Source organism: Corella eumyota, chromosome 2 (genome assembly GCF_963082875.1).
Source record: "Corella eumyota chromosome 2, kaCorEumy4.1, whole genome shotgun sequence".
Classification (NCBI taxonomy): Eukaryota; Metazoa; Chordata; class Ascidiacea; order Phlebobranchia; family Corellidae; genus Corella; species Corella eumyota.
Genome location: NC_137491.1, coordinates 18254328 through 18280764, shown reverse-complemented (window position 1 = coordinate 18280764; position 26437 = coordinate 18254328). Strand labels below are relative to the sequence as shown.

Sequence of the window (26437 nt, the reverse complement as noted above, 5' to 3'; positions counted from 1 at the left end):
GAAGCCTACACGAAGTATAATACCGGTATCAAAAATAAGCACTTAATATCGATAATAATATGATTTTTATATCACCAATTTCCTGCCATTTAACCCTTAAGTTAAGAGTTGAAAATTTAACGCACAACTTTACGACAACTTTGGTATTTCGTTGAAAATATACGGTCTGAATTGAATAAACAGTAGTTCCCGCTAGGTCTTTATAAGTCTATGTTATTATAAAATTTCTAAGGGCCAATTAGAAATTCAAAACTAAATTTTTTAACCTGCTCCTGCGCCCTTGGCAATACAATTGAATTCTTTAAAGGTCTTTTCTACAAAGGTATTTCATTTTCAACCACGACCAGAACAAATGAAAATCGTTTTTCCAATTTCCGTATTTTTTTAAAAGATTTTTTTATTGTTACGTCACAGCCACACAACCCACTCTAAACAATTCGGTATTTTCGTTTGGCGCACACGAAATAATAAGGCGACCTTTTTAACAATAAACTTAAAAACGGAATAATAATTCTTATAACAACATTCGTAAATTTTTGTTTATCGTCACGTTTCGATTACGTAATATGACGCGTTTTTGCGAAATTAAATTTTATAAAAATTAAAAAAATATTTTTACAAAAATTGGTCTTAAAAATGGTGTATCATTTACAAAAAATTGGTGTTTATTTCTGAATAATGGTGTTTTTTAATTAACAATAAATTACAACATAAAAATTATTACAAATTAAAAAAAAAAAAAATAATTTAAAACCATTTTTATGAAGCTTAAAAATAATTCAACTTTTACATTGTTAAAAAGTATTGTAAAATAACTTTATAAAAAAAAAAAAAATTTAATTTTTTATAAACAATTACATACATAACAAACATTTTTAAATATACCTTATTGCAATTAATGTAAAAATTATTATTGCAATTTTTTTATTTTTACACTAATGGCACGTATTATTAATAATTAAAAAAAAAATTTTTTATTAAAACAAACTAAACATTTTTTTTGTTTTTAGCTTTTGTGTTAAAATATATGGTCCAATCATTCTAAATAATATTACGTATGTATCACTTTTTTAAGAAAATTTCAATTTTATATAAAAAGAAAAAATTTTGAACAAAAATCAAGTACGTCTGTATATATATATATCTATATATATATAATATTGCTGATTAAGTAGCGCATTCGGAACAATGTACAATATCTCCTGGCCCAAAAAAAACGTGTGCCCCTGCCCACATTAATATCTTTTAAATCCCACAGTTGATGGAATAACATCACCATATGAGATCACTTTATTTTTCCAACAAGCTGCCCAAGGCTGGTACGATCTTGCAACTACTGGATCCTGCATGATAATGCATTATATAAATTCCAATGTAATATGTCCATTTTTTATAGTATATATATTTATCCTTGATGTGGGAAAGTCGAATGCGCGACTTAAACACAGAGTAACATTAGTTACTCCGCCCTAGTCTCGAGTTGCCTGTGGCAGTTTGGGATATTATACAGATTATAATTGCCTGCTAATTAAGCTGCTGATTAAGTGCTGGCTCAGCAGAAGTTCATACCGTTTATAGCGCCTTACTCAAGAGCGCTACAGCATGAGATCAGTGGGGATTATACCCACGACCTAATTTATTTTAAATAACAAAATTGAGATAAATTTTGTCCCACTTAAAAACACATAATATGTTATCACAACCACCATATAAGGTCTTGTGTTTGATTCTCACTGCATAATCACATCTTTTAATAAGAAAAGTAAAAAGGTTAAAAATATTCAAAACTAGTTTCAAAAAGACTTAAACCATCACTTATTTTCATTTATTTTAGACATTTTTAACTATACTACTTATTATATATTATGTTATACCTTTAAAGTACAATTGGCAAGAGTATCAGATAGCAACTGTCTTGCTGGAGTTCGCTTGTAAGCAGCATAAGGTGTTAAATTATCAACCATAAGTTCACATAATCTTTCCAAATTTTCTTGAATGTCATGATTCCTGGAAAAAATAAAACAAAATATTCTTAAAAAATTTTCAAAAAAGTTAACTTCACAGCCTAATAAAATGATTTTACTTAGTATAGAGTTGACTTTGCCAGTTTTGATATTTTTTAACCGGCAGCGTGGTGTAGTGGTAAAAACACTTGCTACACCACCATGAGGTCGTTTGATAAATTACCACTGCTCTCATTCTGTACCGCCCTAGAGTAAGGCACTATAAACTAATATCCCAAACTGCAACAGGCACCTCGAGACTGGGTCGAGGTAACAGTTGTTACGCAATGTTTAGGTCGTATAGTAACCCCAAGTGTTGCCAACTGGCGTTTTTTATCATTGTTTACTTAATGTGGCTACAACGTAAAACCAGCGCGAAAAAATACATTTGTTATAATGTTTAGAGCCCTAACAACTACACCACGCTACCGGTTGTGTTAATCTACCTTACTTCTAGAATATAAGTTAGTTAAATGTCTTACCCGAATTTAACACAAATGAACACCAGTTTGTGGACATCTTTTAGTCTGTTAACCTCCAAATTAAAGTCAGCTTCTTCTTGTGCGAAGAAAAATTGCCGAGTTAAGAGCAACCAGTTTTTAAAGTAATTTACTCTTTTTGTCATAACTACAAAATATAAATATTCATTTATTTTTTTATCCTTGATGTGAAAAGGTCAACTTCACGACCTAAACATAGAGTAACATCAGTTACCCCAACCCAGACTCAAGTTGCCTTCGTCAGTTTAGGATATCATATATTAAGCTGCTGATTAAGTGTTGACTCAACAAGAGTTTATATCTTTTACAGCGCCTTACTCGAGGGAGCTACAGCATGAGAGCAGCGGGGATCGAATCCAGGACCTCATGTAGTAAAGCCAAACCACAACACCACGCTGCCAGTTAAGCTTTTTTCCGAAAAAAGCTCCCAATGAAATTTTTAAAATTACCTGATTTTATTTTTAAAGTAAGAGCTCGTAATGCGGTAGTTGGATACTTTTCAGTTCTTTGTTCTTTCTCGAAGTTTTCAATATCTTTAATGAATGTATCAAGAGCTTCATAAGCTTCCATTTGTTTTTCAACCAATTCTACTTGTGTTGAACTCTTTAAAAAGTAAAATTTATTAAACAATTAACAACCATAAATGTAGCATAAAAGTAACAAGATAAACAAAATGTCAACCTTTATTAGACATTAAATAGTGTAAAGTAGCGCTATAATTAAAGACATTATACATCACAACATTAGGTCCTAAGTTCGATCCCCACTAATTTCATGCTGTAACGCCCTTAAGTAAGGTGCTACAAACAGTGTAAACTCCTGCTGAGCCAATACTTAATCAGCAGCATATTTATTATATATAATCTATAATATCTCAAACTGCCAAAGGCAACTCGAGACTGGGTCAGGGTAACTGATGTCACTCTATGCTTAGGATGTAAAGTCGACCTTTTTACATCAAGAATAAATAAATGTAAAAAAAATTACTTTTTGGCTATAAGTTCAGCCCAACGTTTGGTATTGAGATCAACAATAAATTACTTATTTTATTAGTAAAACTATACCTCATCTTTTAGCATTTTTTCCCAATTTCTTCCTTTTTGTAAATAATCATAATTTTCTGTGGCATTGTAAATTTGTGTAATTTTTTCCATCAATACAGAAATCTTGACTTGTAAACTTTCAACATCGCCATATTCCTTCATCTTCCTGTCATTTATTATTCTGAAAAATATTGTTCTTAAATTTATTTTTTTATAATTTTTGAAATTCAGAAATTTAAACTAATTTTTTGATTTTAAAATTTAAACTAATTTATTTATTTTTTAAATTGAAAGCGACTTTACAGCTTTAACATAGAGTAACATTTGAACCCCTACCAGAATTGAATTGACTTTATTAGCTTAAAATATTATTGATCATAATTGCCCGATTTTTAATATGCCAAATGTTTTTTGGGCTGAATGGAAGCCATAACTTTTTGTAGTTGACCGGCAACGTGGTGTAGTAGTAAGAACACTTGCTACACCACCATGAAGTCGTGGGTTCAATCCCCACGGATCTAATGCTGTAGCGCCTTTGATTAAGGCGTTATAAACGATATAAACTCCTACTGAACCAGCACTTAATTAGTAGCATTATTACTTGGCAATTGTAATCTATATAATATCACAAACTGCTTGAGACAACTCGAGACTAGATTGGGGTAACAGTTGTTAATCTATGTTTAGATCGCACATTCAACCTTCCCACATCAAGGATAAATATATATACAAAAAAAAGATTAAAAAAAAGGATTCATTACCTCATTTGCTTTTTCAAAATACGACCATATCTTCTAGTAGTACGAATCACAACTTGACATTGTGGGCATTTCTTTAACTCCTCTGTGACTTTAGCAGGTTTACCATATATATCAGGTTGTAACATGTACTTATCCAACTTCTTGTATTCAAATAGATGCTTGCAGTCCAATTGCACAAACCTAGAATGTTTATAACATAAAAAGAAAGTTATCAAAATATTTCAAAAGCATTTCCAGAATATTTTTTAATAAAAGCTTTAAATCCCAAAAGACTAGATTTTTTTGTATATATCTTTATCCTCGATGTGGAAAAGTCAAATGCGCAACTTAAACATAGAGTAACAAGTTACTTCGACCCAGTCTCGAGTTGCCTGTGGCAGTTTGGGATATTATAAATTATAATTTCCCGATAATTATGCTGCTGATTAAGTGCTGGCTCAGCAGGAGTTCATACCATTTATAGCGCCTTACATAAGGGCGTTACAGCATGAAAGCAGTGGGGATTAAACCCTTGACCTCATAGTGGTGAAGAAAGTGTTCTTGCCACTACAACACGCTGCTGGTTAGATCTGGGTAACTGATGTAACTCTATGTTTAAGTCGTGTTATAAGACAAGATAGTAATGGAAATCAAACCTAGGATCCTTCGCTTTAAAAAGAGTATAAATCCTGAGTTTGATTTCCACTACCTTTATGTGTTATGTTAAAAACTTTTAAAATTTTACCGCGTGTTTTCTGTGATTTTTTGATTAAAGAAATCATGTTGTCCAATTAGTTTGCTACAAACTCCACAAATCTTTGGACAAATTTCCCCACACAAACCAATGCAAGGATGACCACAATTTAACTTAAATTAATAATTAAAATATTAATTTCCTAAAAGACAAAATCTAACCACTAAAAATATTATATATTTATTAATTTGAGCTTCATAGACTGCCTTAACCTGGAGTAATGTAAAATGCTAAGCTGGTCTAGAGTTACCTTTGTCAGTTTACCATAAAGTATTACCTAATCAATTACGTTCTGATTGCTTTTGTGCTTAGCAATATTAGTAACTGTTAAAATCTTTTTCAAGGACATCAAAATTAAAATGTTAGGCATTAAAAAATAGTTTGATTAAAAAAAGGTAAATTCAAATATTCAAAAAAAGAATAAAAAAGGGTAAATTTAAACAAAAGATTTAAAACATGTTTGCATTATTTGAAAATTGAACTTTAAAACAGTATGCAAAATTGACACATTATATATTAGGTTTGTTTACCTTTTTGGGACATGGTAAATCACAAGTTGCTCTGTCACAAGGTTCACTGCACAACTGCCCACAAACATAGTGTCCACATTTCCACTTACATTTTTCACTGCAAATAAAATTAACTTCTTAAGCAAAACAAAAACACAACTCTTTTTCATAACATAATGAAATTTATTTATTTTTTTTGTATATATTTTTATCCTCGATGTAGAAAAGTCAAATGCGCAACATCAGTTACTTCAACCCAGTTCAAGTTGCCTGTGGCAGTTTGGCATATTATAGATTATAATAGCTCAATAATTATACTGCTGATTGAGTGATGACTCAGCAGGAGTTCATACCGTTTATAGCGCTATCAGTGGGGATTGAACCCACGACCTTATGTGTGATGTAGCAAATGTTCTTAACACTACACCACGCTGCCAGTTTAAAATCTTTTTTGGAATAAAGGGTGTTATGTTTAATGCCACACTACATGAGGCCCTGGGTTTGCTTTCCACTGTTTCTTACAGTAGCAACGTTGATTAAGGTGCTAAAAACAGTATAAACTTCTGCCATGCTAAAAACTAACCAACAGCAGCTTAATTATCGAGCAATTATTAATTATTAATATTCCAAACTGCCAAAGTTAGTTTAACATTGAATTGTGGTAACAAATGTCACTCTATGTTTAGGCTGTGAAGACGCCCTTCAACATCAAAGAAAAATAAATAAAATATTTTGAGTTAACAAAAACATAAAATAATTTAAACACCTGCATAATGAACAAGGTTTTGAGCACTTTTCTGGGCAAGAACTATGCTCACAAACATTATCACATTTTTTAAGACAGGGAGGACATTTACTTGAACACTTTTCTTTGCAAATATGTCCACAGAATAATTCCTCTTTACAATTTTGCTGACATCTTTTGTGAAGGCATCCCTAATAAAAACAGAAATAGTAAATTAAACATTAAGTGTGTATTAAAAATGCCGGAGAAGTGATTTTATGTGCATTTAAACCTGTTTACAAGTTAAGATTTTTTATTAATTTTGTCAAGTTACCATGAATTTTAAAAACTAAAAACAAGCTGATGTTTAAGTAAATGGTGCACTATACTCATGCCAAAAAACATAATTTTATTTAATTTTATTTCTCAACAAAATAAAGTTTTAAAGCTGGTATACCTACATTAAACTTTAAAAACTACGGGGACTATCAATTAGAAAATATTATCAGGTACAATATATAAAACAGGCAAAGTCATCATAAGACCATACCAAGCTAATGAAAGGTAAGGTTATTCTGTCAAGCCAACATAATTTTTTTTTTATATATACCTGTTTATCCTCTATGTGGGAAAGTCGAATGCGCGACTTAAACATAGAGTAACATCAATTACTCCGACCCAGTCTCGAGTTGTCTGTGGCAGTTTGGGATATTATATAGATTATAATTGCCTGGTAATTATGCTTCTGATTAAGTGCTGGCTCAGCAGGAGTTTATACCGTTTATAGCACCTTACTCAAGAGCCCACCACCTCATGGTGGTGTAGCCAGTGTTCTTACAATTACACAGCGCTGTCGGTTTTATAAGGTAAATTTATAAAGTAAATTAAAGAAAAATGGAAAACCTTACCTGTAAACAATCTCTACAATTTCCCTTGCATAAATGCCCACAATCCAGCATATCACTACAAGGTTCAGTACACATTGTGACATCATAGACTTGGTTTGATCGATAACATTCAACCAATTTGCGGTGGCCACATTTTAAGTCAACTTAAAACAAAATTAAAAAAATTAATTGAATTTTGTCCAAAAAATTAAAGCTATCTGATAATGAATTCGTATTAATTGTAAGATTTAAATATTTGTAGAATAAAACTTAAAATTAGACTTTGCCGGTCTTTAATTTTAAAAGAAGATAAATATATTTGCAAATATAAATATACTTCTAAAATGTACACCCATAAACATGTGGTATTTTAACAAAAGGTCCTAAGATTATTAACATTAACCAAACAAAGCAAAAGAAACTTAAGATTGTGTTGGAGTAAAAAAAGTAATGTAATATATAAGCTGTGATGTTAGCCATATTACGTTCAGTTAAACATATACAAATAAACAAAAAAGATTGTTACCAGAAACTAGTTGAGCACATTTCACTTCACTTGCATCTTTGTTGCATTCCATTTTTTGTGTATGACCACAGTTTGGCATCATCTTAAAATACATTGAAAAGTTAAAAAAAACATTTATGAAAAAAAGCAAAAAGTAATGAGCAGCTAAAGATTAGGACATTGTATTTTATTTAACATTTTAAAGTTTAAATTTTAATTGACAAACAATATGAAGTTATTTAATTTTTTTTCTTTATAGATAATAGCTTACTAAAAATTAATAAAAAGCAATATTATCAGACAAACAAGAAAACCAAAATGTCAAAGAAAATTTTTTTTTCATTAGAAAATAAAAAAATCTTTAATAAAAAAAAAATTTAAAACTTGCCTTGTAACATAAAGAAAAGTCTAACAAAAGCAAAACTTCTACTTATATCAATATTTATTTTCAACTTGAATATAAACGAAGTATTTATAAACAAAATTTTAAATAATTACCTTGTCAACTTTTTTTGTACACAGAGGGCAAATTTGCGAACATCTTGCTTTACATTTATGTCCAAAAGAACATTTTTTTAAACAAGGTTTCCTGCACGGCAACTTCTGGTGCTCTGGATCGTCGGCATGACAACATCTTGAACAAGTGTGCCCACATTGCAATCTGAACACACATACCTTACCACATCCACCTAAACAAAAATGGACAAAAATAAAAAAACTTAATGAATTCTTTATATTTTATTATTCCTAACATAAAAGGGTTAACTTTAAAGAGTAACTTTTGTTACCACAGCCCAGTCCTTAAGTGATTTGGCAGTTTCAAAAAAATTTGACAAGATATATGGCCTAAGTAAAATCCTGCTAACCTTACCAGTTGTAAGCTACAACATTGAACACAGAACACTTTCTACACAACCATGAGGTTGTGGGTTCAATCTTAAGTAAGGCGCTATAAAAGGTATAAACTCCTGCTAAGCCAGCACTTAATCAGCAGCATAATAATCAGGCAATTATAATCTCTATAATATCCCAAACTGCCACAGGCAACTCGGGACTGGGTTAAAGTAACTGATGTTACTCTATGTTTAAGTCGCGCATTAAACCTTTCCACATCGAGAATAATACAAAAAAAAAACATTTAAGCACTGGAAATTAAACCCAAGGCCTATTGTGTCCAATATAAAAAGAATGCACAGTAATTTTTTTGATCATTTAACCTCAAGCAATTTACATTAAACTGTTTGTATATTTTGTACTGCAATTATTTTAAAACCAATTACCTTCTGGAAATTTCTGAAAATCTTTATCATATTTTGCCAAGCGGATAAAATCCTTATGATTGTAACATTGCATTGGTAATGCATCGCCAAAGGACCCGTCCTCTTCTAACTTTTTAACTATATTGCACCAGAACTTACTTTTTTCTTGCAAAAGCTTTAAACACACAAAAATATGCATTAAAATGTTACTAAAAATTTATTAAAAAATTTTTTTAAAAATTATAGAAAAATTTAAAATGTTGATAAAATTTATTAAAAAAAAAATTTCAGATTTATAAAACTTTGTTTGGAAATAAAAATTATTTTTTTGCTCACGGTAAAGTTTCCGATACAGTACAAGCCCTTTTTAGCTCTTGATAAAGCTACACAAATCCGATTTTCAATGCTCAAAAATCCAATTTTACCCTTAAAAAATAGTAAAAAAATTTAAACTCATCTGAAATACTTCATTTTTACAAAAATAATATCCCGGTAAAACGAAGAGACACCACTTATAGTCATTAGTTTAATCCATACTATGTCATATAACCGGCAGCGTGGTGTAGTGGTAAAAACACTTGCTACACCACCATGAGGTCGTGGGTTCAATCCCCACTGCTCTCATGCTGTAGCGCTCTTGAGTAAGGTGCTATAAACTCCTGCTGAGCAAGCATTTAATCAGCAGCATAATTACCGGGGAATTATAGTCTCTATAATATCCCAAACTGCCACAGGCAACTCAAGACTGGGTCGGAGTAACTGATGTTACCCTGTGTTAAGGTTCGACGTTTCCACATCGAGAATAAAGATACACACAAGAAAAAATATACTGTTTAAATAAGGAACTATATATGTGCAAAACAATTTCAACTTACCGCATCATTACTCCTTACAAGTGAAAGTAGAATTATCTCATTTTCCTCCCCTTGGTAATTATCAATAGCAGTCACATAAACACCTTTAAACTGATCAGATTTCATAAGCCTTTTAAATGCAAGAAGTTGACCTATCCCAAAAAATTCATTCAATGTTAATAAACTTCCACTAAGTAATCATTTTTTCTATAAAACGAAACAAAATATTGATAAAATGTTTAAATACCTGTGTAAGCTGCCAGTATGGTAATCTCACTGGGTAGATAGCCTTGATGTAATAAATGTAAACACAAGGCTGTTAGGTATGAAGCTTCATGGTCATTCACCTTTTAAACATAGTTATTTTTATTGATTATTTAAGAAAAACAAAAAAAAAAAAAAAAACTAATTTTACATTTTAAGAAAAACTAATTTTACATTTAAAACTAATTTTACATTTTAAAAGCAAGTTTAAAAGAACTAAAATTAGTTTAAGTGCAGTTTTCAGCCTTATTTTTGAAAAAAAATTAAATAAGTTAAAGTCAGAACATTTGTCTTTACTACATGAGGTTCTGGGTTCAATTCCTATTGCTTTTAGGCTGTAGCACCCTTGAGTAAGGCGCTAAAAACTGTATTAATTCATTGCTGAGCCAATACTTAATTAGCAGCTTATAATTAGGTAAAAATCAATATTATCTTAACTACCAAAGGCAACTTAAAATTAGGTCGGGGTAAATGATGTTACTCTATGTTTAGGACATGATATTAAGCTTCCCAAATCGAGGATAAATGTAAAAAAGATATCCAGGTTAATTTAACATTTGATAACTTTAATTAACTTAAAAAGTTATTTGTTTACCTTGCTTCTGCCATCTTTAACATTGTTCTCCATTTCATCGTGTGTTATGAAGTAAACATCCTTTTGAACCCCTTTGACACTTTCATATTGTTTCACATTATCATTATCTCTTAAGTTGTCGTAAATATCAATTCTCAGTAAATCTGCTATTTGAGGTCTCATACGATGTTGCAAAGAAAGTTTAGAATAAGGTATACCGTTTGTAATCTACAACGAATTGTTTAATTTAAAAAACCTATGTAAAGAACTAGGCAGTAATGTTATTTTGAAAATTTTGTTAATTTTAATGTAAAAACAGTGACTTCACAGACTAGACATTCCTATTTCAGATTTGATAATTATTGACCAATTTTTTTTATATCTTAGTCGTATATCGAATGCTAAGTGACTTTTTTTTGTATATATCTTTATCCTCAATGTGGAGAGGTCGAATGCCGACCTAAACATAGAGTAACATCAGTTACCCTGACCCAGTCTTAAGATACCTTTAGCAGTTTAAGATCATATATAGATTATAATTGCTCGGTAATTATACTGCTGATTAAGTGCTGGCTCAGCAGGAGTTCATATACCGATTATAGCGCCTTACTCAAGGGCGCTACAGCATGAGATCAGTGGGGATTAAAACCACGGCCTCATGTGTGGTGTAGCAAGTGTTCTTTAAAACAATAGTATATAAATATAAATGTTTGAATAAATAAAATAAGAAGTTACCATTCTTTCAAACAATGAAATATCAAGATGGTATTTTTTCGCCAATTCATAAACTGTAGGAGAGGGTTTAAGTTGCTGATGATCACCAATAAGAATAAGATGTTCGGTTGATTTTGGCATCGCCGTGACAATGTGTGCTTCTAGAACTTCTGCTGCCTCTTCTACTATCACAACCTTAGTCTGTGTTTAAAAAAATGTATAAAATTTATACCCATACCAAATTTGTGTGGTTAACTGACAGCAGGGTGTATTGGTCAAAACACTTGGCTTCACTTCATAAGGTCCTGGGTTTGATTCCCACTGCTATCACGCTGTAGCACTCTCGAGTATTTCGCTATAAATGGTATAAACTCCTGCTGAGACAATACTTAATCAGCAGCTTAATTATCCGGCATTTTTATTCTAATATGTCACAAAATGCAAAAGGCAACTTGATACTGGGTCGGAGTAACTGATGTTTCTCTATGTTTATGTTGCGCATTCGACTTTTCCACATCGAGGATAAAGATATATATATTTAAAAAAAATTTTAAAAAATAAGAATTGTGTTGCACACTTTACAACATAAACAAAAACTTTTAATGTTTAACACAACTCAAATACGTGCCGGCAATTTTTGTACAATATCCATGTACTTGGCAGCACCAGTGGTGGTCATCCCAATAACATCAGCATTTTTCAAAATTTGCAAGTCTTCGTCGCGTTGTAATTCGTTAATTTGTTTGCAGACTTGATTGTACCTGACTTGATTTAAAAAAAAATTGCCCTGTTTTTCTTCGCGACATTTTTTAATCCAATATCTAAAATAAAAAAGAAATATATAATCAACATTTTAAATTAAACAAAAACTTGCAAATTTGTTATATAAATCGAATACACTTATCGTCAAAATTATTGTCATTTTTTATCGTTGCATTATTGTATTATTTACCATATATCTTATTATTCTTCAATGCGCGAAAAAACAAAAAAAAAAATTAATGCGCAAAAACAAAATAAATTTTTTATTTTGGAAAAAACCTAATTATTTCATAACTTTTATAATCTAATCTAAACAACAAGAAATTTTTTCTTATGTAAATTAATTAAAAAGCTATATTCTTCCAAATAATATATACAATAATATATATAGTATTTTAATTATATTCTATTACCTGTACAGTCTCCATCTATCATTAAGCGTTAGGCTGAAAATATCTGTAATTTGATGAACTTGAGATGACAACATTATATCTTTTCTTAACAAGTTTTTTTTAATGTTGTTTCTGTTCGGTTTTACTTTTGTCCACTTTCCCTCAGCTAAAATTACATAAACATTTTTAATTTTATGAGCTTAACATTTTCATAATTATAGAAAAATGCAGTTCAATTATTGTAATGTCCTTATGCACCAGCCAGCAGCATTGTGTAGACGTTAGAACATTTAGCTTAACTACTTGAAGTCCTGAGTTTAATCCCCACTGCTCTCATGCTGTAGCCCCTTTAAGTAAAGCACTTAAATAGTGTGAACTTATGCTAAGCCAATACTTAATCAGATGCTTAATTATTGGGCAATTATTATCTATATATGTTTAGGTTGTAAAGTCGACCTTTCAACATCGAGGATAAATATTTAAAAAACACTTAATATTTACCGCTGGCATTGTCTTTCAGAAAAATTCTTTCTACAAGAAGTTGAGATAATTTAAAGAACTCAAAATTTACAGGTTTGCTTTCACTATCAGTATGATCTATTTAAAATAAAAATTAAAAAAAAAAAATTTAATTGTTTAGTTACTTTTTCAGTTGTAATTAGGTTAGTGGTGAATAAATTGTGCAATGGATTTTCATTCAAGGTTGTGATTTAGGCTTAATTAAGAATATGCTGCATTTGACCTTTTAAACTTTAAAATAATATAGATAAAATTTTTTACCAATATCCAACATTCGCATTTCTTGTATAAACTCTGATTCTTCAGCAACATTAAAATTTTGAGTTTCAAACACAAGATCTTGGCTGTCCTCAGCATCTAAAAATATTTGTATAAACAGTATGAACTTCTGCTAAGCCAAATCCAATCAGCAGCATAATTATAGGGCAATTACAATCTATAATATCTTGAACTGTCACAGGCAACTCGAGACTGGGTCGGGGTAACAGTTGTTACTCTATGTTAAGGTCACGCAATCGACCTTCCCACATTAAGGATAGAGATATATACAAAAAAAGTACAATGAGAAATATAATGCTATTATTACAACATAATTTACCTTTTTTAATCTTTTCCAGCCAATCCAAAAGTTTTTCAATACTTCTTGAACCTAAGTTTCGGTAAAAAAAATCTATTTCAAATAATTCAGCTTTCAATTTTTATAGTTATTTTTACAGAAGAAAATTAAATTTGAAATAAGTTTAAGCCGGCAGCGTGGTGTAGTGGTAAAAACTCTTGCTACACCACACATGTGTTTGTGGGTTCAATCCCCACTGCTCTCATGCTGTAGCGTCCTTGAGTAAGGCGCTAAAAAGGTATGAACTCCTGCTGAGCCAGCACATAATCAACAGCTTAATTACCGAGCAATTATAATCTATAATGTCCCAAACTGCCACAGGCAACTCGAGACTGGGTCGGAGTAACTGATGTGTTTAAAAAAGTTGAACCTGTAACATAAACAGCACACTGAGCTTCTTCCTTCTGATATCCACTTTCATCCAACTTATTATAAACGTGATCATGGATTTTTAAACTTTGAAGTTGCTTACCAATTATACCTGAAAAACAAAATCTATTTTAACCGAAATATTTTTGTAATGTTTTTCCTTTTTATTGTGCATGGACTAATTAAAGTAGCATCAACATTTGCTTAGGAAAACAAAAAATGTTACTCTATGTTTGGGACATAAAATTTAACTTTCTTGTCAATGATAAAAACATTAAAAAAAACTATTAAAATCATAACTTGGAAAATTATAAATTTATTCTTTTTAAAATTACCTGATAGATTTTGAGTCCATCTGTAGTTTGGAATAGGTGAATTGCTAATAATCCAAGGTACTACTATTATAGGATCAAATGTTCCTTAAAAATTTTAAGTTTTTAATTTTTATTTGTAAATATATTTATCCTCGATGTGGGAAGGTCAAATGCGCGACCTAAACATAGAGTAACATTTGTTACCCTGACCCAGTCTCGATTTGCCTGTGGCAGTTTGGGATATTATAGAGATTATAATTGCCCAGTAATTATGCTGCTGATAAAGTGCTGGCTCAGCAGGAGTTCATACCATTAAAACCACCTTACTCAAGAGCACTACAACATGAGAGCAGTGGGGATTAAACCTCATGGTGGTGTAGAAAGTGCTTCTACCACTACCACGCTGCCGAACTTAAAATACATTTATATCGAAAAGTAAAAATATTAATATTACATAAGTAATAACAAAAATAGTAGAAATTAGAAAATTAAGTCAGCATTTTTTATTTATTCAAAACTTTATGATTAGATAATTTTAATTATCTACTAAATTTATTTACCAAGACAATCTACGGCTTGCAGTATATGGTTAACATCATAATCTTTTCCGATTTTTCTACAAAGCGTCAACAAAACTTCTGTTAAAAAAATAAAAAATATCTGTTTAAAATGAAAGTAATTTGTTTTTGTATTCATTTACTCACAGTGCGGTAAAACCGACTTAACAACCCAAACATAGTGTAACGTTTGTAACGCTGACCCAGTTTTAAGTGAACTTTGACAGTTTAAAATATTATAGAACATAATTTCTCAATCAGTTATTTGCTAATATGTATTAGAAAGTTCATATCGATTATACGCCTCCCATATCGATTATACGCCACCCAGTAGAAGTTCATATCGATTATGCGCCTCAAATAAAAACTACAGCATAGAAGCAGTTGGGATTGAACCCAGAATCTTATGCAACAAAACCAAGTGCACCAATTGCTGCACCTAAAATTGCTTATTTTTTAACTGAAAAAAATTTAACATTTAGGCCCATTGAAAATACAACTTTAATTATTTAAATTAGAGTCTTAATAGTAAAACAATTGCTAAAACAACTTCCTTAATTTATTTGCTTCGCCTATCCAGAAAATAAACATTTACATTTTTAACACATCTAAATTACCTTTTAATAATGTGGAATAAAAGTTGTCAGGTTTATTTGATTCTGTTATTTCCAACCATTCCTCTATTCTGATGTTTGTGACTGAATAATAATCAAGAAATATAAGCGAGGTTGGTAAAAGAAGTAAAATAATTTGCAAAAAACTAAAAAAGGTAATTTTTTAAATTCCCATATAGAAAGGGTTGTTGACTTAACGTGTTGACTCAGCAGGAGTTTATACAATTTATAGCGCCCGACTCAAAGGCACTACAGCATTAGATCAGTTTGGATCTAGCCCAAGACTTCATGTAGTGAAGACAAGTGCTCTAACCACTAGACAATGCTGTCGGTTTCTATCTTAATCATAGAACTTACCTTGTATCTGTCTTTGTACATGTGGAGACAATACGCCCTGAAAAAATTGCCATTGCAAAAGTTTCTTTCTTGTTGTTTCTAAAACCCTTTTATCATCCTCCATCTTATATTTAATGTCATCTCTATCCCCTTTAAATAATGTATATTAACAAGCATTAAAACAACAAAAGTATAAGGATGAAAGATATAACATGTTCAAAAAAAAAGAAATCTTCGTATTTTAATAGTACTTTTTTTTTGTATATATCTTTATCATCGATGTGGAAAAGTCGAATCTTTATCCTCGATGTGGGAAAGTCAAAAATGCATGAAGTAACATCAGTTACTCCGACCCAGTCTCGAGTTGCCTGTGGCAGTTTGGGATATTATAGATTATATTTGCCCAGTAATTATGCTGCTGATTAAGTGCTGGCTCAGCAGGAGTTCATACCGTTTATAGCACCTTACTCAAGGACGCTACAGCATGAGATCAGTGGGGATTGAACCCACGACCTCATAGTGGTGTAGCAAGTGTTCTTACCACTACACCACGCTGCCGGTATTTAATTATATTGTTTATTTTATTTAATAGTGCTTTATTATTATTGCTTTACTGTTATGTTAAGAACCTGAAAAAATAAAAAGGCTTACTAAAGTGTTCCCACATTGTTTTTTTCTGCATTTTTGAGGAACCAGCAGCCTGTTTAAGATTTCTCAAACTGTATTTTTGTAAACTCTCTGTTTTACATCTTCCACCAACTCTAACAATTCCATCAGAATGAAATTGGGCAATGCCTTCCAAGAATTGGTCCAAGGCATGGTTTGTGTAACATACAACTAAGATAGGTGAGCTAGCTTCACTGTAAAAAACATATTAATATTTTTTAATTTTTTTGAAATTAGTCGAAACTATATAGAAAAGGTGAAGTATTAATATGTATACAACAAGCATAAAGTGTATATAACACTTAGCTTCACTACATGAGGTATTGGATAAGATTTTTTTCTTACATGCTGTAGAAAACTATGTAAGGCCCTATAAACAGAATGAACTCCTGCTGAGCAAAAAATCAATTTGCATATTATTTATAAAAAAATACAATTTTTAAGGTTGCTTATGACTAGGTCAGAGTAACAAATGCTGTTTTTTATGAGCTGTGAAGTCTGTAGATGAATTTGCATTTGCATCCAATATGAGTATAAACTTAATAAAAAAAAACAATTATATTATAGTACAAACAGTACTTACCCATTTGAAACAACAGCTTGTTTAATATTATTTAAAAGCAATTTCATAATTTTTAGCCCAACGTGAGTTTTGCCCGTTCCAGGAGGTCCCTGTATGATAGCAAGTTGGTTGGTTAAAGCAGTTTTAAGTGCATCAGCTTGAGATGGATCCAGACCAAGTTGTTGTGCTGATGGCCAAGTATTTGTGTTTAAAATATAAAATTTGTTCCTTCCACCTAAAATTAAAAAAAATAAGTTTTTCAAATGATTTTAACTCTCCACATAAAAAGGCCAAATATAGAACATAAGTATATATAGAACTTTAATAATTTTACTTATTAGCTGAGGCTATTTTAAGCACCTTTTACACAAACAAACTGGTAAATTTGCTTAAATATTACCCAGTTAATTAATTTTAGAAACTAGGGAAGGAAGTACCGGCAGCGTGGTGTAGTGGTAAGAACACTTGCTACACCACTATTGGGTCGTGGGTTTAATCTCCACTGCTCTAATTCTGCCCTAAGTAAGGCGCTATAAATGGTATGAACTTCTGCTGAGCCAGCACTTAATCAGCAGCATAATTACTGGGCAATTATAATCTATAATATCCCAAACTGCCACAGGCAACTCAAGATTGGGTTAGAGTATCTAATGTTTCTCTATGATGGGGTCGCGCATTCGACCTTTCCACATCCAGGATAAAGGTATGTACAAAAAAAAGTAATGTTATATAATTTAGAATGACTATAAAATAGATGCAGTGGCCAGCATGACCTTAATTTTATGTTCTTCAAAGACTAATTTACTGAGCCATTTTTATGCAATAAGCAAAATGCAAACTTTTCATTATAACAAATTTTTCCACATTACATGTTTAAAAAAAACAACAATTTTTTTCAAAATAATGATATTATTTAAATTAGTGCTTTAATATCAAGGCAGTGAGAATCAAACCCAAGACTTTATGTGGTGATGCAAATTACACAAACACTTTGTTTCAATCTAATTATGAAAGTTTAAATACAAAAACTTACCTGTATCACTTAGAGCTGAGGTAAAATCAAACAGAGAATTTCCATATTGTCTTAAATAATATGGCGCTGGCATTTCCTTTTCACATTTTACGATATGCATGTCAAGTGGAATTTTCTTAATAGCTAAAAAAAATTGATATATTTAAAAATTTTTGACATTAAAAAAGGTCAAACATTAAAGTATATCTTTAGATACTCTTGTCATCCTAGTGAAAACTTAGTGGGCTATTTATATATATATATGTAAGACCAATTTATAAGCCAAAAAAATGCCATTATAAAAGTTATATATTGTAGCTTATTTTGGATAAATCCGCATCAGCTAACTTTAAATTTTATAAACAAATAGTTTTTTTGATGTTGACTTAGAATGGAATTGTTATTTTTATTGCTGACAAGCTTTGACGTTTTTTCCTCCCTATTTTAATGAGTTCGAATACCTTTAACTATAACTTGTTTATCGAATTTGCAGTTTATATTTAGCAACTCTTTTCACATGGGAACTTTAACCTCGTTTTTCTGGTATTGAATTATTTTTTCAACCATTCATTTTCGCTTTTTATTAAGTGCAAATGTTGTTTTAAAAACAGTTAGGCAATTTGTTTAGCTGAACAGACGCCATCCAACGGATTTAGACATTACTTAAATTCAACGTTTATTTCCAAAAGATTTAGCCAGAATTTTAAATTTTTATATCAACTAACCACTAAGGACAGTTTTTTAAAATTAAAATTAATTAATTAAATTTGCTACAATATAAAGGAACTTAGTGGGTTATATATATGTACATGTATATCCAATTCATAGGCCTAAAATATGCCATTTATGGTGTGCTAGTAAATTATCGCAGGCAAAAATATTATTAGTTAAGAGTTGCGACTATATTACGACAAATAAAATGCCAACCTTAGAACAGGCTATCAACTAGTGTTCAATAATATCCAAAGTTTTATTAAATTAAAGTTTTATTAACTTAAGTTTAATAAATTACTTTGCAACCCAGATAAAACATGTCTGTATGCTTCAAAGTAGGCATCTGTTTCTACCATAGTGTAAGTTGCATTCATGTCGGGTAAAGATGATTTTGTCATTGGTTGAACAATACCTTTAAATAAATATTGGTTCAATAAAATTAATAAAAAATAATATGACATCTTACCAACAGTTAAATATATTGTAGAGTGTATTAACAGTGATTTAAACATTAGTTTGGTACACATGAGGTCCTGGTTTAATTCTAATTGTTTTTTTTGTATATATCTTTATTTTCGATGTGGAAAGGTCAAATACGCGACCTAAACATAAAGTAACAACAGTTACTCTGACCCAGTCTCGAGTTGCCTTTAGTAGTTTGGAATATTACATAGATTATAAATGCCTTATGACTATACTTTCGATTAAATGTTGGCTCAGCGGGAGTTCATATCATTTATAGCGCCTTACTTAAGGTCGCTACAGCATGAGAGCAGCGGGGATTGAACCCATGACCTCATGTGTGATGTAGCAAGTGTTCTTACCACTACACCACGCTGCCAGTTTTTACATGCTGTAGCACCCTTGAGTAAGGCACCACAAAAGATACAAACTTCTGCCAAACCAGTAGCACAATTGACATGGTTAGTTTAACCGTACAGTGGACCTTCCACATCGAGGACAAATAAAAAGAAACTTTCTTAAAGTTTTTAATTCTGTTTAATAAATTAGCGAAGGCATATAGAAACTAAGCTACTACTTTAGTTTAAAATATATTTTCTTACTTGTTTCAACTTCATCGAAATTAGTTTGATAGTCTTCAGGAAAAACAAATTCAACCGAGACCAAACCGGCACTCAACTTTGCTGCATCATGTTCAACAACAACAGCAAATAAAAAGTTGCTCTTTAAAAATAATTTCAAATTTTAGTTTAAACTGAAATTTTTTTTATATTTATTTATCCTTGATATGTAAAGGTCAACTTTACAACCTAAACATAAAGTAACATCTGTTGCCAGACCCAGTCTCTAGTTGCATTTTACAGTTTTGCATATTATAGATGTATAATAGCCCAATTGACTCAGCAGTAGTTCATAACGTTTATAGTGCCTTACTTAATGAGGCAATACTGCAATAGAGCAGTGGGGATCAAACCTAGGACATCATGTAGTGAAGCCAAGTGTTCTGCCCACTACATCATGGTATCAGTATTAAAGCAAAGACAAAATAACATAGGGTCAAAATAACAAATAATTTTATGAATAAAATTTTAAAGCTCGTACCCTAGCTAATGTTTAACAAGAAAATAAAACAAACCTTAAAATTATCTGATGACAAGCAAACCAGATTTCCAAATAAAAGTCGTTTTGTATTTTGCCATCTAACACCTGATAACATTTCCGCATTAAAATGCAGCCAGTAGGTAACACCTAAAATATCGCAAACAATAAACAATGGCATAAGAACTAACATATCAGTATATGAAAATAAACAATTAAAATTCAGAAAAAAAGAAAGGTAATCCAGAAAAAATGAATGTTGTAACAAAAGAAAAAACTAAAATTTTAGGTACCGGCAGCGTGGTGTAGTGAACAGAACACTCTCCTACCATACACAAGGTCTTGGGTTTGATTCCCAGTGATCTCATGCTGTAGCGCCCTTGAGTAAGTAAGGCGTTATAAACGGTACGAATTCCTGCTGAGCCAGCGCTTAATCAGCAACGTAATTATCGGGCAATTATAATCTGTAACTGATGTTACTCTATGTTTAGGTCGCGCATTCGACCTTTCCACATCGAGGATAAAGATTTATACAAAAAAAAGTTTTAAATTAGACTTACCATTTCTACCTAACTCTGGGTAATCTATCGTAACATCTTGATACGATTTAATGTTTTGGGAAAACCCATTGTTCGTTGAACCTAAAAAAAAACAAATGTACCTCATTAAATTTACTCAAAACATAATTAAAATACAAACAACAGCTTTATTTATTTTTATTGATTAAATTTTAAACCTGTTCTCTGTAACATTTGTATTCCCTCTCGTAACGGTCTGATGTAGTCTTCTCTTAGCAATCGAAATTGTACATCTAAGTAATGGTCTTGACTAAAACATAAATTTTAGGGTGTTAAAATTTTAATGGCTCGACTAATGGCAAATCTTTTATAGTAAAAGTATAAAATCTGATTAAACAAGCAATCTGATTAAACAAGTGAAAACAATTTCACTTTACTATATGAGATACTGGGTTTGATTTTCGCCTTTTTTTTGTATATATATATATCTTTATCCTTGATGTGGGAAAGTTAAAGCTCATACCGTTTATAGCATCTTACTCTAGGGCGCTATAGCATGAGATGCATAGGGAATTGAACCCACGACCTCATGTGTGTAGTAAGTGTTCTTACCACTACATCACGCTGCCAGTGATTTATGCTGTAGCACTCTTGATAAAAGCGATTTAAACAATACAAACTCTTGCTAGGACAAAAAACAATATGGAGAATAATTATCAGGACAGTATTGTTAAATGCAAAAGTAAACTTTAGTCAAGTTTGCAAATGTTACTCTAAATTTAGGTCGTAAAGTCAGCCATTTCAGAGTGACAACAATAAACAACTTAAAGTATAATAAACTTAAATTATATCAAACAAAAAACTGTTCTTACTTTCTATAGCCTGAATTCACAAGATTGGTTCTGAAGAAAACTTCATCACATAAAATGTCCTCTTCAGTTGGAAAAACAGAGAAAAGTCTAAAATCATCCGGAGCAACTTGCTCGTGCATCAACAACAAATTGTCTACTTCAAATTGACGCTTAAAGCTTAAAAAATTACAAATTGATTTCACTAAAAGTATGATGTTGGCGTTAGATAAGGCATTGACTAAAAACATAACCACTTTTTTTTGTATATATCTTTATCTTCGATGTGGAAAGGTCGAATGCGTGAGTAACATCAGTTACTCCAACCCAGTCTCGAGTTGCCTGTGGCAGTTCGGGATATTATAAAGATTATAATTGCCCGATAATTATACTGCTGATTAAGTGCTGGCTCAGCAGAAGTTCATACCATTTATAGCACCTTACTCAAGGGTGCTACAGCATGAGATGCAATGGGGATTAAACCCACAACCTCATGTGTGGTGTAGCAAGTGTTCTTACCACTACACCATGCTGCCGGTCCTTTAAGGCCCTGAGTTAAATTTTAGTTGCTTTAATGGTGTAACATGTCTAATATAATTCATAAAAGATATTGGTTTCAAACCAAAAAATAATCGGCAAGCTATAATTCAAAACATATGTGCTTGGTAATAAAAAATAGGCAAAAGAAATTAAAAAAAATTAAAAGTAAAAAAATGCTAAGCCAAGCCAACTTAAAAAAATATTAGTACTTAATAAATAAAGGTTGGCAACACTAACCTAGCATTTTGGGTCGGAGCGGTTGTATTTTGAAGACTTGACATAATTTCTGTAACCTCCTGATTAATTTCCCAAATTGTATCTTCTAAATTTTTACTTCCAGCAATCAGGTTAACGTTTAACACCAGGGTTTCAACCTAATTATATTATCAAGTTTATTTAACTAGATTTAAATACTAAAATAGACATAAGCCTAAGCTACCAGGTTAGATCAAAGACATTTTTTTTGTATATATTTTTATCCTCGATGTGGAAAAGTCGAATGCGCGACCTAAACATATTATAACATCAGTTACTCCGACCCAGTCTCGAGTTGCCTGTGGCAGTTCGGGATATTATAGATTATAATTGCATGATAATTATACTGCTAATTACGTGCTGGCTCAGCAGGAGTTCATACCAGTTATAGCGCCTTACTTAAGGGCACTACAGCATGAGATCAGTGGAGATTGAACCCACGACCTCATGTGTGGTGTAGCAAGTGTTCTTACCACTACACCACGCTGCCGGTTTCATTAGACTATTGGTTTTTAGTACATGAGGTCCTGAGGTTAATTCCCAATTCTATCAAGTTGTTGTATCTAAAAATGAAATACAGTTTAATTTTAAGAAAAATAGTTTTACCGTATTGAATGATGAATTGGGTAAAGTAAGAAGAAGACTTTTAGCCACTTGTAAACAGTTGGAAAGAAGATTTTGAATTTGTGCCGGATCCTGAAGTGTATTCGAAATATTTCTGTAAAAATTGTAAGTATGAAAACCGCCTAGTCTATAACTACAATTATGAAGTAAAACCATATCTCTTTTCCAAACAAAAAAAATGAAACAACACTGATAGCATGGTGGAGAGGTTAGAACACTTTACTTCACTTTTTTTTAGTATATATCTTTATCCTCGATGTGGGATATTATAGAGACTATAATTGCCCGGTAATTATGTTGCTGATTAGTTCATACCGTTTATAACGCCTTACTCAAGGGCGCTACGGCATGAGGCCAGTGGGATTGAACCCATGACCTCATGTGTGGTGTAGCAAGTGTTCTTACCACTACACCACGCTGCCGGTTATCTAAACCAAAACAAAAATTATTATCAAAACTAGTAAAGTTTTGACAACACTTGTTTTTCATTACAATTTTTTATTTTTTTATTTATCCTAAATCTATACCCACTATCGTTTAATTTAAAAATCTGCTTAAAATAATAACTAACCTTATAGACAAAAGTTGAAGTAGATTAGTATTGACTTTTTGTTCAATAAATTTTGAACTTATTATTTGTTTTAAAACCGAAGCCATTGCACTGCGAGACGTATCTTCGCTGTTGCACAACTTTTCAAACACTTTGAACAACAACACTGTCCAGTCTGTAAAACACAAAAGTTTGAGTTTCTAAAAAAGTAAGAATTATTTTACTTAAAAATTGAGACTGGGTGAAGTCTTGCCACATCAAGAGTAAATACAAATAATGTCTACAAGATCAAAAGTAGCACAATTGATCACACAACCCTCTTTATTAGTGTTTTAATTCCCAAATTATGTTTTTTATATCGCTATTCCCGATATGGAAAAATCGACTTCACGAACTTCACATAGAGTAACATCAGTTACCCTGACCCAGTCTCAAGTTGCCTTTGGCAGTTTGGAATATTAAAGAATATAATTGCCCGATTATTTCAATGCTAATTAAGTGTTAAGTGCTGACTCGGCAAAAGTTAATATTGTTTATAGCGTCTTACTCAAGGGCGCTACAGCATGAGAGCAGTGGGGATCAAACCCACAACCTCATGTAGCGAAGCAAGTGTTCTGACTACTACACTACGCTGCTGGTTGTAAGTATGTTAATTATAGAAAAATTGGCAGAACTTTTAAACCACGAAAGTTAACTTATGCATTCTACACATGAAACAATAAAAAATTACAGGTAATAAAAATATATTTAATCTTCTTATGCTTAAATAGACAATAAAAATACACATGAAAAAATTTAATCTGTATAGTTATATAGTCTACGTATTTAAATAAAAACAAACAAAACAATTATTAAAACCTACCCATGTTAATGTCCCCTTCAAGTCGAGGTAAAAGACCAGAATGTTCGCTAGATAACTTTAAAGCAATTTGATTGGGTTCAATGCTGTCATCAAGTACATAGGATTCCAACTCTTTGTATCCAATTGGACGAATCCTAATTAAAATCATGTGATTATTTGTATACTTAAACGAAACCAGATGTTTTAAATAGTATTTTGATTTAGATGAATGTGTCATATTTAAATAATAAGCAAAAGTTGAATTAGGTTATGTAAGTATTGCAAATAAATACTACAAATTTTTATTAAAAAAAACAAATCTTCTTCAATTACTAATAAAATTTAATTTTGTTAAATAAACAATTTTCAAAAATTTAAAAATATTCAAAACACTGTTTACAAAATCTTATGTACCCATTGACTTTGTTCGTAGAACTAGTTGGTCTTGAAGTAGGATTGGCATTTACATTTGGTCTTCTTGTAAAAGTGTTTCTATTCGAGGTGGTGGGCTCTTGTTGGATACTTGCAAGATGTAATCGTGCAGGTTGCAACACATTTAAATTTCGTCTAACTCTTGGTCGAAGTGGGTCAAAGGGTCTACTCCCTCGAGGTCTATGACCTTCACCTCGTCCTCTGCCATTACCTCTTCCTCTAAATATAAATTTAGTTTAATACAATAATTTACTGTAAAGATAAACCAGTCTGAAAAATGGGGCAGTTTTCGACAAGATCTTGTGGGTGCGAGCATAAAAATTAGCATGACCGCATGTTCACATGTACTAAATTTTTTGATCTACGTGTGCACACTTGATTTATGTTATTTACCTTAAATTTTGCATTTACTTTTAAAGCCAGGCAAGCAAAACGCCAATTTCAGGCGTGAATTTTTTTTAACTAAAAAAAATCTTTGTGCGTGCACGCTGCCCTACTTTTCAGACTTGGTGATAAATTAGCTACCTTAACAGTTTTAATATACGATGGCACTTAATTATTATTACCGGTATGATTTGTAAAATAGATGCACTAATGCACAATATAGGCATTTATGAAGCTTAAAAGTCCTTCAGTAAATTGGGGTTTATTTCTTGTATATTTATAATGTATCAAATAATTAAACATAAAAATTGATGTAAGATATTACAATGTTACACACAACACATTAATATTTTAAATATTTTATTTTATTATATTTCCTACCTTCCAGACGAGCCTCGCCTTTGTCCATGCATACCAGATAAATTTTGAAGTTAAAAAAACGTTGAATTTGCTAATTGTCTTTTTAAAAGGTAGGCCTTGTACACTTAACCTTAAGCCTTGTTCTTGTACAGTTAACCTTGTAACAATATGCTTAAAAAAACTAGTTAGTTGCTCTTACCCGTTAAAACAAATAACATTACTTTTCCTTTTTTGTTTTTAATGACTTACAATATTACATCATGGCAAACTAAAATCCGACTGTAGGGAAATAACCTTAATATAATTAATTGAATAGAAAGAATGTGTTCATGCTAAATGAAGGTCTAAAACGGTTTTAATAGACTTCTTCATGTAAATTGTTAACGATATATAAAAATTTAAATAGAAATCAATGTTCAGATGCGTTGTTATAACCATTGTTCGTAATGGTTAGGCAAGCGCTTTCATAAACCGCTGGTTTATATTAGCAAACCTGTCCAAAGTCGGTGTTTGCGTTTAGCAAATAAAATAGACATTTATGTGACATATAATTGAAATTTAATTTATGAACTCTGTTGCTGCTTACTGTAGCCTAATTAATCACAAATGTCATATTGTAATTCGGGTATTGAAGTGTTTCTTTGAACTTTGATTAAGTTTTACCTACTTAAATTTTGCACGTAATAAAGTAAAGCTAAAATGATAAATATTGTGTGTTTTACAATTTATTAACAAAGTTGAACTTAACAACTTTACCACGAT

General features: G+C 31.2%; 1 protein-coding gene across 1 annotated transcript; it reads right to left on the bottom strand.

Moving 5' to 3' along the window:
• Positions 1-946: 946 nt before the first annotated feature.
• LOC145743819 (NFX1-type zinc finger-containing protein 1-like) lies at positions 947-25837 on the bottom strand. Its single transcript, XM_082561866.1, has 43 exons — positions 25697-25837; positions 24914-25150; positions 24521-24654; positions 23680-23833; positions 23091-23202; positions 22467-22603; positions 21714-21869; positions 21060-21151; positions 20884-20964; positions 20361-20473; positions 19828-19948; positions 19062-19175; positions 18071-18193; positions 17059-17272; positions 16461-16669; positions 15831-15959; positions 15477-15557; positions 14863-14940; positions 14324-14407; positions 13990-14100; positions 13602-13652; positions 13265-13360; positions 12986-13081; positions 12506-12650; positions 11959-12151; positions 11352-11531; positions 10638-10844; positions 10026-10125; positions 9800-9930; positions 9261-9350; positions 8946-9099; positions 8164-8354; positions 7687-7768; positions 7182-7324; positions 6316-6485; positions 5571-5667; positions 5032-5153; positions 4308-4487; positions 3568-3727; positions 2953-3106; positions 2486-2630; positions 1875-2007; positions 947-1343 (listed from the first exon to the last, which is right to left on the bottom strand). The coding sequence occupies exons 1-43, from the start codon at positions 25726-25728 to the stop codon at positions 1236-1238; spliced, it is 5640 nt and encodes a 1879-aa protein (XP_082417992.1). The 5' UTR covers positions 25729-25837; the 3' UTR covers positions 947-1235.
• Positions 25838-26437: the final 600 nt, after the last annotated feature.